At 36.0% G+C, this 11,208-nt stretch overlaps 1 protein-coding gene across 4 annotated transcripts; it reads left to right on the top strand.

The window, feature by feature from the left end:
• Positions 1-2,590: 2,590 nt before the first annotated feature.
• LOC113339902 (protein ACCELERATED CELL DEATH 6-like) lies at positions 2,591-5,759 on the top strand. Of its 4 annotated transcripts, none has more exons than XM_026585123.1 (7): positions 2,591-2,793; positions 3,007-3,102; positions 3,240-3,743; positions 3,837-3,989; positions 4,112-4,288; positions 4,387-4,829; positions 4,913-5,759. In XM_026585123.1, the coding sequence occupies exons 1-7, from the start codon at positions 2,745-2,747 to the stop codon at positions 5,576-5,578; spliced, it is 2,088 nt and encodes a 695-aa protein (XP_026440908.1). In that variant the 5' UTR covers positions 2,591-2,744; the 3' UTR covers positions 5,579-5,759. The 4 variants fall into 4 exon arrangements, with proteins under 4 accessions (XP_026440908.1, XP_026440907.1, XP_026440909.1 ...); XM_026585122.1 differs by having other exon boundaries at positions 3,001-3,102; positions 3,843-3,989; XM_026585124.1 differs by having other exon boundaries at positions 3,001-3,102; positions 3,837-3,899.
• The last annotated feature ends 5,449 nt before the right edge of the window (positions 5,760-11,208 follow it).

Genomic DNA, 11,208 nt, shown 5'->3' with positions numbered 1-11,208 from the left:
ATGAGTGGAGTGACCCTTCCATATTATATTTTAAGTTCATTGGGTGATTACTAGCGATGTGGGGCTATTGTCCTTTCAAAGAATGGGTTCGACAAAATAGGACATGTCATGTTTACCGAAATTCTCCACTTTCCTAACATCTGTTGCAAAAACATCAATTCTTTTTCCTAAATTTGTGAAGTAATGATTTGAACACAACAACATTATACACTAGATTTCGTGTGGGACTGATTTTAGTCCAAGCACATGGGTGTTTGTTCCCGAAAATAATTTTCGGCACAAAACATGAGTGATTTGATAATGATGGTGTGAAATAAGAAAAAAAAAAATGAATTAAAGATATAAACGGGAGACATGAATTTAATGTGGTACAACGAGTTATCCATGCATTCACAGACAAATCCTCTTGGAGAGAGAAATTTCATTAATTGTTTTTGTTCCCTTTTTAGATTTCCATTTTTCTCTATCTATTTCAGTGATAAGACCTTCTTTATTTATATATTTGAATTTGCGTGATAGATTCTAAATTCGAGATAAACTTTATCTGTGATGGTCAGGTAGGATATTTGGAATGTTCGAGAACTATCCCCATCAGCTTGGTCAGTAAGAGCATCTTTAACAGAAGGTGGAATATTTATTTTTTAATAACACATGGGATTTTATACTTTCATTTAACTAAGTCCATCTCCAACAGTAGGTCCTATAAAACACGAGGGATGAAATACTAATTTTGAAAAGTTTTGAAGAAAGTCTTATCTTGACCTTTGGAATAACCTCCATGTTATATTTTTTATTTTTAATAGTTAATTAAAATACATTTAAACTTAAAATTTCGTCACATAAGGTTTTCTAAGGGTCAAACCTCTATACTATTGGAGACAGTTTATTAGTCATTGGGTCCTATATTTATTATACGTGCAAATCCTCTTAAATAAGAGTCATAAAGAAAAATTCACGTAGGATTTTTAACACCCGCTATTGGAGATACTCTAAGAAATCTAGAAACTTTATGGGCCATAGAATTTGACTGGCGGGCCTTGACTTTGATCTGTAGGGCTTGACTTTGACCGACGGGTATTGATTGCGACTGTCGGCCTTTGACTGATAGCACGTGTTGGTAGTTTGGATAGCGGACGTGTCAACATGGATGGCAACATGGCTGGCAACATGGATGAAAACTGGTTGAAAGCATTAGTGGAACATTGGATTGCAAAATGGGTGGCAACATGGATGGAAAACTGGACCAGAGGAGTAAGCCTGACAAAATGGACCGGCAACCAGATCAAGCAAACTAGACTTTGACCATTGACCGATAATTGACTCTCATCGTTAACTGACAATTGACTTTATGGCAGACTGGGCAGATTAGTAGACTGTGTTTGTTGTCGAGATGAAAGACTTATATGACAGCCGAATGGTGGTCCAGACAATAATCTAGTCTAATATGTGACAATTTTTCTCATGAAACAAACACCAAGAAACCATCCTGTACGTATTTACTACCAACTTACTGAATGGGTGCTTCAATAATCATACTTCCTTTCTTCTTAATCATACTATTGTGAAGAAAATGTTAAATAATGTTATGACTCGGTAGAACACGAATTCTTCTCTTTTAGGTACAAATTAAATGTCTGTTTCATTGATACACCTCAGATTTATTTTAGCGTCGTCGCCATACTCACAGATTTGAGCAACTTTTTTCTTTTTTTTGCCGAACAAGTAACTAATTTTCAAACCATTGGTGATTTACAAATTTACATTGTGTTTAGCTCATACTGCAATTCAAAAGTATGTTCAGTATATCTTATCAATTAATCCAAGTACATTTTTGTTCCAAGCATTCTCTCTTGAGAAGAAAAGAATTAATAAAGAAAAAGGACTGATAAGGTGAAATATCCCTTTAAACACTTGATGCTCACTTCATCGTCTCCCAAATGTTTCACCTTTTTGTTTATCAATCATTAAGGGTTTGACATTAATGGTAATGTTCATAATTAAGAAAGTATTAAACATTGGTAAATGCTGCATATGGTGTTTCGTACAAACAAAATATCAATACACAGACCCGTCAGGGTAGTTATTAAATGAGAAATTGGGTCAATTGCGCAAATATTTTCAAAACATGGTTCTAATGGAAGAGTAAAAATTAGTATGGGTGAAATGGATACTAAAAAAATAGCAAGAATGAATCTGGATTCATCCTGGCTTAAACTTAAAAATTAACGAGGATGAAACTGGATACATCCTGATGTAAATTAAAAATAAGAAAAGTATTTGAAAATGAGTAGGATGAACTTGTTTACATCCTGGCTATTTTTACATTTTCGTCTATTTAAACGGTATCAAATTTACACGTCTTTTTGACATAGAATTGTCATTATTGGGTTAATTGACCAATTTTGTGTTATTAAATTATCTGTTGAGTATAAAAATAAATTCATCCGATAACTGTGGTATAATGGTGAAGTTTTTTCGTATACGAAACTTGCCATTTAGGGAATCCATGTTTGTTACTCTTTGCACATGATATATAGTCACTCCATCTCCTCTCTTTTATCTATGAAACTTCTCCTCTATATCCCCCATCTTAAAAACCTCTTACATCGCAATGTCTGCTAAAGAAATAGGTGATAATCGACCAAACGAAGAAATGACAGATTAAAGAGCTACTTAAAGTACTCGTTCAATCTCAAGCTAAACAAGCACAAGCTCAAGCACAACAAGCAAATATTCAAACTCAAATGCTAGAGTTATTAAGAAGAATTGACATTGCTAGTAATAAACACACAGGTATCGTTTACCATTCGTTTTGTAATTTCATACTCGTTATATTGGAGAAAGTAAACCTAGGTTATATCTCAAAAATTGTCAAATTATTGATCTGTAAATGTAAAGATCAAATTAATGTCAAATGAAATTCACATGTATATTTATGATTTGGCATGATAACGTTTTCAAAATCTGGTCGAGTTTAAGTTTCTAAATTGTCTCATGTAGAAGCAGATACTGTCAAAAACATTAGTGATGATTCTGAAGAGATCACAAAGGAACCTGGTGGTGATGGCACTGATGGGAAAGAAAATCAGCCACCAAAAGTCGGTAAGCTATGTTTGGATTATTACCAGAGTCTTTTTCATCAAAATCATATTTGGAATTTTTATTTTGTGTATTTCTTTTTAGTTAAGTTATTAATGGTTTTTTATTTTTATTTTGTTTCTGGGTGTTGTGTTACGAAGAGGAAGTAATTCGCAAAGCGGAATATTACCCCGATAGAAATGACTTATTGCATGCTGGTGACTGCGAAAAGACGATCGAGTTTCTTAAAAACAATCCTGCAGTTGTCAACCAAGGAGTAACACATAGATCACATACAGTATTACATATAGCTATATTCGACAAGAGAAGGATGAAGCTTATTGAGGAGATTGTGAAACTGATGTCACCGGAATTTCTCGAATACAGAGCTGGGGTATATAATTACACATCACTTCATTACGCTGCCCAGGATGGAAATTTCGAAGCTGTTGTATTATTGATAACTAAGAATCGTAGGTTGCCTCTGCTACGTGATAAAAGAGGATTTACACCACTCGATATAGCTCTTCAAAATGTTTCAATTTACCAGACGGAGGTAGTTGAGTATCTTTTCTCTGTAACTAAAGACGTGGTAGAAGGGAATCCATTCTCGGGAGTTGAGGGTGCTTCTACTTTATGCGAATTAATTCAGGCCTATTTCTACGGTGGGTTGCAAAACTAACTAGTGTTACTATTCCATTTGTACGTACTAGTTGCTATATGACAAGTTAATTCGTTTTATATGTTTTCGTACGTAGATATAGCACTCTGCCTAGTCATGAAGTTTCCCACACTTGCTACGACGAAATCAAATAGATTTGGTATGTGCGGATTGGAGATGATGGTTCGAAGACCCTTTGCATTCCATAGTGGCGCTAAGCTGACATGGTGGCAAAACCTCATTTATTCGTGTAATTTTCATTTTTAGTAATTGATGTTTTTCTTTTGGTTCTTGTGTTTAACTTGAGTCATTGTTTTTTTTATCTAAATGCTTTTGTTCATATATAAAATTAATCTAACCATAAATGTGCAGTAATTCAAGTGGATATGAAAACTACATGTATCCAATCAGTGGAACCAGCCGAATGCACCATTAGAGACGAAGAGAACCCTGCGCCAGAAAACTTAGATTCCAGCAAAATAGAAGAAAGATCAAAAGTCACCTCATCAACTACTTATAGAGGACTCGTTATACACTACTTAACACGCGGTATTTTCCTTGTGATTTTACTTTCGACTTAAACATTTGTAAGCGCTTGATGGCAAGGGTTTTATATTGATGGCAGCTTCGTTTGACTCTTATTTTAGCGATTGGCATCGAACATCTGTATAAACAAAAGCTGGTGCACCAACAAGCAAATGCATTGATTAAGCAAATAATAGTAGATATCTGCAAATCAACTACATTATTAAACTTTTTGAGGAATAATCCAAACATCATGAAGAAAGCTATAAAGCATGGGATCATAGAATTTGTAGCGGAGTGTCTCGAAAAGAATAATAATCTCATTTTTTATAAGATACCAGTAGAAAACATGTTACAAATGGCTATTACAGAACGGAAGGAAATGATAGCCACTTTCATATGTAAAACCGCTGACAGACTTGGAGATAAGAATTATCTAGTTTCTAAAAGAGATGCGGACAACAATACCATTTTGCATTGCGCTGCCAAGCTAGCGCCTTTAGCTCAACTCAGTCTAGTCTCAGGTGCAGCGCTACAAATGCAACGAGAAATGCAATGGTTTAAGGTAAGGGTCATAATTTCATTTCATAGTAACAAGTAACAATTTTTTCTGATTAATTACCTCTTCCGAAATTTCATATCATGCAGGGGATAAAAGGTATCTTACGTGAAAGTGATCGGTACACGAGAAATGAAAATGAAGATACAGCTAAATTTATGTTTACCGAGGCACACAAGGAATTAGTGGAAGAAGGACGAGATTGGTTGAAAGATACATCTGGATCGTGCATGATAGTTGGTGCCTTGATCGCAACTGTAGCATTTGCAGCTGCTTTCACTGTTCCAGGAGGTAACATCAGTGATTCTAACAACGCTATGAACCGCACCCCAATTTTTTTGGGACAGTCCTCATTCACTGTGTTTGCAGTTTCGGATGCCTTAGCTCTATTTTCTTCGATTACATCTGTGCTCATGTTCTTAGCAATATATACTTCGAGATTTGCTGAAGGAGATTTTCTAAAGTCTCTACCACAAAAGCTAATATTCGGTCTTGCAACTCTCTTTATATCTATGGTGGCTATATTGGTAGCTTTTGGCGCATCACTGCTTATAGTAGTTGGAAGCAGATTTGCACAGGCCATAATTCCAATAACCTTGTTTGGTTGTTGTCCATTGGCCCTCTTTGCATGGTTGCAATTGCCATTGTTTGTTGAAATGGTTCGTACTACATATTGGGGTGGTATCTTTAAGAAACACGCATTTGTCGATATTTCCTCTCAGAACAAATCGAGGAAAACGAAAAAGAAAAATTAACAACAAAAAGGAGGATACATTGATGAACCGAGCTAGAAAAAAAAGTAATCGAATGGTTCTGTGTGACAGTAACTCTAAGTATACTAAGTATAAATCTTTAATGTGTCGCATATTTTTTTCATCTTTATTAATTGAAAAGTGTAATAGAAGAAACAAATTAGTGTGCATATGTCTTCAGTAATTCTCCCGTCCCTTTAAAAGAATGCTACCTCTCATCAGGTTGACATAGTCAGCCAGACAGGGAAGAAGAAAAATTTCATTTTGAAGACTTCAAAGTCCGGAGATGTTCTTGATTGATATAACTGTAAATGTAAGGTCACAATCAAATGCTCATAAATTACAATTCAACTGTGAAGAAATCAAAGACAACATTTGACTCTAAATTTCTTAAAACTTTCTTTAATTAGATATATAAGAGGTTTATATTCCACAATTTTTCAAACTGAGGTGGGAAAGCAAGAAAATATTACTTAGACCCTTCAATGCCTAGCCTTGCATCACATCGCAAGCACCTAAAACCTCACTTTAAACAGGAACACTTAAATCTTGGTTTCGCAAGCGTACAATGCCTTGTATTAGAGTATAAAATACTTGCATATTTATGAGTATAAAATATCGCCTAAACCAACGCCCGAAGTTGTTCCAAAGACTCGTACTCAACACAAGAAACATGCCAACCTGCCCAAGAAGCGAGCACTACACCCTTATTACGTTGCGAACATAAAGTCTTGCGCCACAGCCGCAAGCATACTAACTCTGGTCAAGACTCGACTATCTCTCGAGCATCACACGTCCAACACATGGCGAAAAGTCTTCCCTAGCACTTGAGCAAATTTATTGCAGGTTACCACCGTTGGGGATGCCTTTGTAATATCTCTACAAAATGAAGGGGCGACCTACATTTTACTATAAAATTGGCGACCAACTCACTGGGACGAGTTATGTCATCGATTACCGATGCAACGGGAAAAGAGAATTCTTACCCGCAAGTTTCTACCCTCTATAAATAGCATAAAGCCCGCAAGTCACGCACGCAAATTAACCCTATAGGAGGTTCCGGAAGTTTCCACATGTTTTGGTTTCCAAGTTATTTGCATATCAAATTTATATCAGAATTAGATAATACATAAATTATATAAATACATGTATCATAAGCCCTAAAGGGATATATAACTTCTAGGTTAGCATGTCTGAAGAAAAATCATTGTATTAACATAATGATAAAGTATGTCTCCCTTAGTGAATTCCTCCGCGGATAGATAAAACTCGCCTTAACCATGTTAAATTCTTTGACTCCTCAATCGTGTTTAGTGTAATTTTAGGCACAAACAACATGCGCTTAGCCAATACCACATGTATTGGAAAGATTCAGCCTTACAAGTGGCGGCTATTTTGGAGTTGGGGAAGCCGAAAAGGCTTATTACGTTTCTACTCTAAACCGTTAGGCCATTTTAAGGTCCAATATCTCCATGGCCCTTCCAAGCATATGTTCTGAAGTTCCACCAATTCTAAAAAGTATTGTAGTTGCAAGTTTCCTCACAACCACATTCCACTATAACTATAATCAATATTAGGTAATCATCGTTAAACTCTTCATTGATTATCAAGACTTAAGTCGGTCTACAAGATGGATACAAGTATTACAACAATCTTAATTGCTCCTAGATTTACTTTCTTTCTCTCCTGATTTCTTATATAACACTCACTAAAAGAACCCTCTCACAAGTAATAACCTCTCCTTTTTATATAAGATCTTACATAGTGGATGACAGCTAAGAGATCCTTTATTTTCGGAATCTCTATGCGATACACTCGCTCATATACAATCACTCGTTCTCGCACAGACTATACTTCGCACAGATCTTCACATTTTACTCGTGACTTTGCTGACATCATCCGGTGCGTCATCTCAACCTTGCCGTGTGTGATCTCCCTCGTTTAAGTTATATAGTCTTTACTTCGCATGCTTAGTAACATGTGTGATATTTCACTCCTATATTTTGCCTCTTTCTCATTTCTCTCATTCTACAGAGTGAGCGATATGAGAAACTTCCACCCAATATTATCTCATATGCTTGTTTAATAACATTTTACTTTTCCGACAATTTTCCGGAATCCAAGTTTATCTATTTACACGTGTTGATTTTCTTCCTTTTTACTGGTTCAACCGTTTGCAACCGGTCATATTTTTTTACCTATTTATTGATTCTTCATGGAAAATAATCCTTTCCTCTTTCTTTCATCTTCTGCAAATACACTTTTCTTATGTTCTCTCTCTTGTCGCTGCTGTTCCTCTTTGCTGCTGCTGCTGCGGTTTTATTTCTGCTACCTGCTACTATTTTATCATCATGAATCCCAAATGAAAGTTTATTTTCTTATATCATGATTTATTGATTACAACTTTTACTTTTGACTAACCCAATTCCCATACTGTTGCAGGAAAAGTTCCTCTCTAAGTGCTCTTAGAATAACCTCTAAATCTTCTTCTGGTGTCCAGAGAAAAGAATTGCATAAGAGGAAGGCTTCGCATAACAAAGAAGTAAGAAATACCCAATCATTTTAAAAACAATACTGTTGCCTCTATTTCTTATCTATTTTGTTTTCGCAGACTTCCAATTCTGAGATGGGTGATGCCAAAGGACCTAAAACTAAGAAATCTCGCAAGCTTACTGTGATTAACTCGAACCTCTCTATTCTTGATTTTAATGTCGGAGATGTCACCCCTATAAAAACAGTTCAACCTTTGCACACAAATTCTCCTGTTACTCAATTGAGATCTGATTTATCCAAGGCTCGCAAATAGTGTACGAACCTGGAGCTTTCTATTTCTGCTTCTTGTGGCAGAGCGCGAAGAACACTAGCATATCAACAAAAAAATTTGGAGATCAATGCTAGAAACCTTGAAAGAGGAGCTATTCGCAAGGCTCATGCCAATTCTCAATCTGTAATCAATGGAATTCTTCTAAGCAACTTTCTTCCATAGGCGAAGATGAAGAATATCCCGAAGTAGAAAGTGATTATGACTTTGTGAGTGAGATGAAAGAGAGCAAAAAGGTGAAGAAGATCATCTTGAGAAGGACAAGACTGTGAGTGAAACCAATGCTGAAATTGAGTATCCTAGGCCCAGTGTGGATGCTGAAAAGTCCTTGGTTGAGCAAAATGTCGTTGTTGAGCATTCTTAATTTTCTTTTTCATCCATATTTCCCTTATTTGTTTCAATGTACTTATGTTTTAAACTTGTTTGTTACAAGAAAGATAATATTTTGTTACTTCAAGTCCCATACTTTCCTCTTATTATATTTCTTGTATGAAACAAGTGTGCAGTATTATGTCTTTGAATTACCTGCAAAACGATAATTAGCTTATATAATTTTTCTTATGAGGTCTTATTTTGCCTTCCGATGTAAAGGTCTTAGGTTGCCTTATTTCTGTGCGACGAGATCGAAGGCAGTCTTTACACTGTAGTGCATCGACCCATTGATCTCTTCTTACCTTTTTCTTGTATTATTACCTCTTCAGGTTTTATCGCATAAATATGGCAAGTCTTAATACTCCGGTGAGTAAAAAGTCTCATGACATTTATGTCTTTTGACACAATTCAGATCCTTAATGGAGGGTGTCATCCTTATCTTCCCCTCTGATTGCCCCTTCAAGGAAGCTTACCTCTACCGGGTTAAGGTTACGGCTCTTCACATCCGGTAATTCAACAACCAGTTGATTTCGCAGTCTCGCATACACTACCGATGAGGTTTATGGTTGCGTGACTGCACCCTAGGTGGGGTATCTTCGGACCGAGTGCATCATATTCAGGACTTGTCAAGAGTGGCAAGGTACGCTCCAGACGCCCCGGGCACTCTTGACTCAACCGGGTACCTCGGCGCCCTGATCGAGTTTCTTCACTCCTTGAGAGAGACTTTCTCACCTTAGGATCTCAATCTAAGATTATTATCTTAGACTAAAAATTTAAGGTATCTCTCCCGGATCTTTATGAATTCTTCATTTTGGCTTCAATTGGTACTCTTGTTACTACCTTTATCTTATGAGCTTGGAAATAAATGCGAAGCTTGAATGATAGAATTAATTTTTCAATTTTTGAATAATTTTTCTATGTTGAGTTGTATGTTTTACTTATATGATATATTGGTTTTTCTATTCCTTCATCCGAACGTAGCAATACTGCACTTAAGGCATGCAATGTTGATGCTAAATAGAGTAACAATTCCTCTCCTGGCTTCGCCTTTTGCATAATGGATAAATTCACCAAGTAATTTTTTATGATTTGTAATGCTTTATCACATTCTTCTGTCCACTCAAATTTGTTTCCCTTCTTTGATATGTTGAAAAAGTGTTTACACTTATCCGAAGAACGCGAGATAAACCTTCCCAACGATGTTATTAACCCATTTAGTTTTTTAACATCTTTCACCGTTGTAGGGGGTGTCATATCTCTAACTTCCTGTACTTTTTCTGGATCAACTTCTATTCCTTTTTTGGATACTATGTAACCCAAAAAATTTCCTGATGATACATCAAAGACACATTTTTCTGGATTCACTTTAATATTGAATTGTCACATCTGTTCAAATATTTCTCACAAATCTTCAACATGATCCTTCTTCCCTTTACTCTTAATTAGCATGTCATATACATAGACCTCTAATTTTTTATGTATCCACTTTTCAAATACTTTTTATACCATTCTTTGATACGTCGCACCCCCATTCTTCAATCCAAACAGCACTTTCGTATAGCAGTATAAACCTCTTGGTGCGAAGAAAGAAGTATGTTCTTGATCTTCTTCAGCCAAAGGGATTTGATTATAGCCTTTATACCCATCCAGCATCGAGACTCTACCATTTCCCAATGCCGATTCTACCATTTGGGGGATATCTGGTAAAGGAAAATTGTTTTTAGGACACGCTTTATTTAAATCGGTGAAGTCTATGAAGATCCTTATCCCCTTATTCTTTTTTGGTACGACTACCGTGTTAGCTATCCATTCTGGATATTTTGCTGGCCTTATAATTCCTGCATCCAACATCTTCTGCAACTCCGCTTCTATTTGTGGATGATAATCAATTGCAATATTCTATATTCTTTGCTTGAACGGCTTTACATTCTTATTAATGTCCAATTTATGGCATGCGACAGACGGATCTATTCCTGGAATTTCTTCCATACTCCATGCGAAGATATCGTTATATTCTCCCAAGATATTTATCGTTTTTTCTTCTTTTTCTTTGTCCATTTTAGTTCCTATTCTTAACATCTTTGACTTGAATTCGGATCCAACGTTTATCTCTTTCGTTGGTTCAACTCCAGTAAAGTTTTCTTTTGGTTCTCCCATTGGTGTTGGTCCTTTAATTTCTTTAATCTGTTCACCATCCTTCACTGGTACTTCACTTAGTATTCCTTTTCCGTCCTTCGCTCAGATCATATATGTCCGAAGCTCATCCTCCTTTTTTAGTTCTTTTGATATTCTCCATCGTTCTTTTCGCTTTTTTGCTCTTCCTTCATAATTTCGTACATCTGTGCGGTTGCAAATCTTCGCACTCATAACATCTCCTTTAGTTTCACCTATACCACTTGGAATTGGGAATCTGATGCTACAACCTTTATCGCATGCACCC

The sequence above is a fragment of the Papaver somniferum genome, unplaced genomic scaffold, assembly GCF_003573695.1.
Source record: "Papaver somniferum cultivar HN1 unplaced genomic scaffold, ASM357369v1 unplaced-scaffold_21, whole genome shotgun sequence".
Classification (NCBI taxonomy): Eukaryota; Viridiplantae; Streptophyta; class Magnoliopsida; order Ranunculales; family Papaveraceae; genus Papaver; species Papaver somniferum.
This window is presented reverse-complemented; position numbering and strand designations above follow the sequence as displayed.